This window comes from Medicago sativa, chromosome 4, assembly GCF_051527215.1.
Source record: "Medicago sativa cultivar Bolivia chromosome 4, Bolivia_mono, whole genome shotgun sequence".
Taxonomy (NCBI): domain Eukaryota; kingdom Viridiplantae; phylum Streptophyta; class Magnoliopsida; order Fabales; family Fabaceae; genus Medicago; species Medicago sativa.
The window spans coordinates 56642039-56646832 of NC_140752.1; the positions used below are offsets into that span (position 1 = coordinate 56642039).

The window sequence follows — 4794 nt, forward strand, 5'->3', positions numbered from 1 at the left end:
TTCAGTAGTATATTCAAAAATACTACTTTCGTCAGAATCTATATCTGATTCTATTGGTTCGAAACCTACTTCCCAAATTAATTTCAAGGTTTCTTTTTTAGAATCTTTCTTTTTAGGACATTCATTTGCATAATGTCCTTCTTCATTACACAACCAACATGTGCAAGTTTTCTTTCCTTTAGGACATGAATTCTTTTTAGGATATTTTTTATTCCTCCTAAAGTATTTTTGTTTATTGAATTTTTTAGGAAATTTCTTTTTTCTCTTATATTCAGAACGATCTATTTTCCTAAAAACTTTTTTCTTTTTCCTTCTTCTAGGTTTACTGCAACCGTAGTTTCCTATTTTGTCTCGAATTTTATCACAACATACATTTATTTTTGCTTCTCTTTTAGCAGTTTTTTCCATGCATTTTTCGGATATCCATTTCCTTAATGCAGTTATCCTTGTTCCTAGAGTATCCTCTAATCCTACGATCACTTCTAGATGTTCTTGGATTACTTTTTCCATTATTGTTCCTACAGATGATGGAAGTTTATTGTAGAATAATCCTAAAAGATTATATTGTAATCTCTTCTGTGGAGATATTGCATAATAATATTTGCTAAACTCACATATAAATGGTTCAACATAACACATATCACATATTCTTAGATTAAAGATTCTATGAATGTTTGTGCTTTCTAGGTCTGACTCTGCTTCTGGCGCATCAAAACCTACAAATTCTTTTTTCAAAATTGAATAAACATGATTTATTACTTCCTCAGTTGTTGATGGAAGTTCTGAGTCTGATTTTTCAGACATAAAACTCCAAGCATTTCCTATAGTTTTTGTTTTTAAGTAGTTAAAAATACTCTTTGGACTTAATTTCCCAAGCGTAGGGTCTAATTGGATTGTTACCATGTGATCATGATACCAACTTCTTAACTCTCTTTTAACATCCTCACTACAGTCAATGTTTAAAACATCATCTTCTTTGTGGCGATTTATTGTTGGTATATATCTAGGTGGTATTTGTTTAAATTTTCTTTCATCCATTTTATTTTGAATGATTTGTTGATCAATAAATTTTTCACTATCTTCTTGGCGTCCTCTTTTACGTCCCATTTCTGATGATTCTGGATACTCATTAGTTTTTACAAGTCCTACTTGTGGTTCTTCTTCCATACTAAAAGAACTTTCTGAACCTAAGTCGTAAACAAACTTGTTTTCGTCATCAGATTCTTCAGTTATTTGGTTTTTCCTATTAATGTCTAGAGAAGCCATTAATGTTTGTAATTCATTTAGCTGGTTTGCTATTTCTTCTTCTGTTTCGTCCATATTAAGGTAACGGCGCGAAAAAGTTAATTTCTTTTTCTGATTTTTCAATATTCTCTGAAATTTCTATCATGTCTCCCCCTTCTTTTTTGACAAAAGTTTGTAATTCTTCTAGGGTTAGACATTTATCTCTTATAGGTAAGAGTTTTAATAGATCGATCAAATCATCTATTTTAACACAAAGTTTTTCATCTAACAATTTTTGGTTTTCTTCTAAGTTAGATAATTTTTCATTGAGTTTTTCTTCAAACTCTTTTTCTAGTAGAACTTCTACTATTTTATCTAACTGTTTCTGAAGTACTGTTAGGTTTTCAAAAATATCTTGTATATTTTCACTTACACCTTTACTAGCCATGTATAAACTTTTGTATTTTAAGGCTTAAAAGATTTGCAAAATTTTCATATTCCCAGTATGTAGTGTAATTATCTTCAAAGATTAGAAACCAATATGCTGTTTCCCTTAACCAATTAATTTGGTTTCTTATTCTAATTATATTATTATAATTAGGTTCTAATATAAATGGTTGAGGTATTATTTTTCCAAATGGATTTATAAGACCTTCCATTATCTTGCTAATTTTTTAAGATTATTTCTGAGTTTTTCAGCTTTAACTACATATCTTGAAAAGAGATGATAATCAAAATTTTCTCTTAGATAATAGGTGGCTGTTTCATCACACCATTTAATTTGTGCTTTCACCAAATAAATTTCTTGGTAATTAGGATTTAAAATGAAAGGAACACGAACGATTTTTCCTTTAGGATTTTTAATCCATGTTACTATTTTTCTTTTATTTTTAACCATTTAAAGTCGGTTTTTGTAAGAACTGGTTTTAAAAGATTTTGATATGTGTCAAAATTTTATTGGTCTTATGTCACAATGTCACACAACTAGTATGTCACAGAAGTTTTTTCCCTCACAACACACATCATCACATATCGCAGCTTTAGGGGACACATCTGATTAAACTTGTTGAATCCAAAAGTCACCAACGACTAACGAGTACGTTACCTCTCACTTCACTTCACATCACAATCACATCCACCTTCTTTCTCTGTACTTTTTTTCACTCTGGAATCACATCACAATCACATCCACCTTCTTCCTCTGTACTTTTTTTCACTTCTCTGGAATTAACCAAATATGTGCAAACCGCACACACATCTTCAGGTTATTCTTTCCTCCAGAAATAGCTGAATATAGAATAGAAATCAAACGGTGACGTTTAATAACAAAACGACACTTCTTCAATCCAGAATTCGCCTCCTCTGAGATTTGCACCGCTACGGTACTTCCATTGATTCTTCAATTTCAATCGCTTAATCTTTAATCATATGTATATTTTCTGTTTGATTTACCTATTTTCTCTCTCTCTCTCTCAGAAACCCTTGCCGCCACCATGGACTTCGAGTTGCCGAAGGATCATCCATTATACGGTTGCGAACTAAAGATTTATTCGGACGAGGCACGCTTGGAGTTATATAAGTACGAAGATATGGTGGACGCTAAATTTGATGTGTGTCTTTTTGAAGATCTTCGCGCAGCTAAATTGGAAAAAGATGAACAAAATCTTTGTTTAGATTCTGAGCAAGCTTCTGAAGTGAAGAAAACTGAGAGGTGAAATTTTTCCCCCAATTTTAGTCTGTGAATATTGTTGGACTCTGGTTTTTGTTAGTATTTAGGTTTATTTATTTTTTTTGGAATTTTGTAGGAAGAAACCAAATTCAAAAGAACCAACTGCGAAAAGGGCTAAAGTTGGGAAAGGGAAAAATGTTAATGAATCTAATGCTGAAAATGAAGTATGTTTTCTTTTGGGCTTCTATGAATTGTGTTTGGTATTGTTTGATTAACTTATCTAAGGATTAATTATTGATCATGTTACATGCATTGAAAAAATTATGTTGGTTAGGAAGCTGCTGTGAAGTGGATGTCTTTGACTGAGGAAGTAAGTTTGATCACAATGTTTTGTTCTGTTTTTATTGGATTTGGTGCAAAATGTTATGTTTATGTGATGCTGATCTAATGGTATGATATGGTTAAAATTGTTTAGGAGAAGAAGGCCATGCATTTGTATAATGCTGCCACTGCTGAAAATGAAGTATGTTTTCTTCTGGGCTTCTAAGTTTGTTTCATAATATGCTTTTATTTATTTTGCTCTCTTTTCTGAAGCTGGTGCTATATTTATGTTTAGGATCAGGAGGGATATGATAAGGAAGATAAGGAAGGCCAATCTGATGATAAGGAAGCCCCTGCACCAGGAGAGGTGGAAGAGTTAACAGATGAGGAGTAGTGGTAGCATTTTGGCGCTCTTCAAACTTGTTTTCTCTATTGAACCGGCTTGATTTAGGCTAAAGCTGTATAGTTTGGAACATCTCTCAGTAAACACTGTTTTAATGAATTTGAAGTTTTTGCGCAATATCTTTTCGCACTGTCCTTGGAATATTGCTAATGCCTGTTACATTATTTTCTACTAGTAAAAGTGTGTTGTTGCCTTCTATATCCTGCGATCTTGTTAAACTTGCCAAATGCATTATCAGGTTTCAGTCTCGGTTTTCTATATTTTCTTTTCTGCATTTTCACTAGGGGAAATTTTCTTAACTGATGGATCTGTTAGATGGGCAATGACTTCTGTGAATGGATACCAGAGAAAATCCTACTTAACCAGATGCTTTGGTTCATTACTTACATTATTTTGGATTAGGTTTATAACTTTACTTTTGTATGGGGGATTTTTTGCTTCAATATTGATCACTGGTGATTAGTTGCTAATTTTTTATTGGGTTCTGCACTTTACGATTGATCCTATGCCTGATGGTCTGTTTTGTAATATTTGCTGCGCTCGCTAGTTCGGTATGTTAGCTCACTGTTTTGGCATTCAAACTGTGTCATTTGTTAAGATATAAAGAAACTTCCTAGTTAATTTGCAAAACCAGTAAAGTAACATTGCATAATGGGACACTGATCTAATTATGAACTGCTTGTGTTCAGTAATCAGTACATCCAAACTTTTGCAAGACCTTTTATTTTTCTCTGCTGCATTCTTGTTCTGCGTTTCTCTACTGTGTTTATATACCTTGTGCGTAGTTGCCTCTTGCCTAGCCTAGTAATTTACATGGGGGCTTTAAATTTTTATGTTTCATGATTGTGGCATGGTTAGTTTTTGATTTTTCCTTTCCATTAGTTTACTAATAAATACACTTGTTGAATTTATGTGTATATGGAGTTGATAGTATATACCTGATTGATTTGTTTGTGATTTGTAATTTGAGCAAACCAATGTTTTGTTGATAGGAGATGTGCACTTCTTTTCTCGAGCAACCAATGTTTTGTTGATACGAGATGTGCACTTCTTTTCTCAATATACTGATATATACAGAGGTAACTAACCTTGATTAAGTTGACCTCGTCGTAGGCATGGCAATGGGGCGGGGTGGGGACAGGTTTTACATTCCCCATCCCCATACCCGATTCTCATA

The 4794-nt window shown here is 32.9% G+C and overlaps 1 protein-coding gene across 2 annotated transcripts; it reads left to right on the plus strand.

The window, feature by feature from the left end:
• The first annotated feature begins 2339 nt into the window (after window positions 1-2339).
• LOC146930083 (uncharacterized) lies at window positions 2340-3815 on the plus strand. 2 transcript variants are annotated; one of them, XM_085701737.1, is made up of 6 exons: window positions 2340-2606; window positions 2701-2935; window positions 3030-3117; window positions 3228-3263; window positions 3369-3416; window positions 3510-3815. In XM_085701737.1, exons 2-6 carry the CDS (start codon window positions 2718-2720, stop codon window positions 3606-3608), a joined length of 489 nt encoding a protein of 162 aa, XP_085557863.1. In that variant the 5' UTR covers window positions 2340-2606; window positions 2701-2717; the 3' UTR covers window positions 3609-3815. The 2 variants fall into 2 exon arrangements, with proteins under 2 accessions (XP_085557863.1, XP_085557864.1); XM_085701738.1 differs by lacking the exons at window positions 3228-3263; window positions 3369-3416.
• Window positions 3816-4794: the final 979 nt, after the last annotated feature.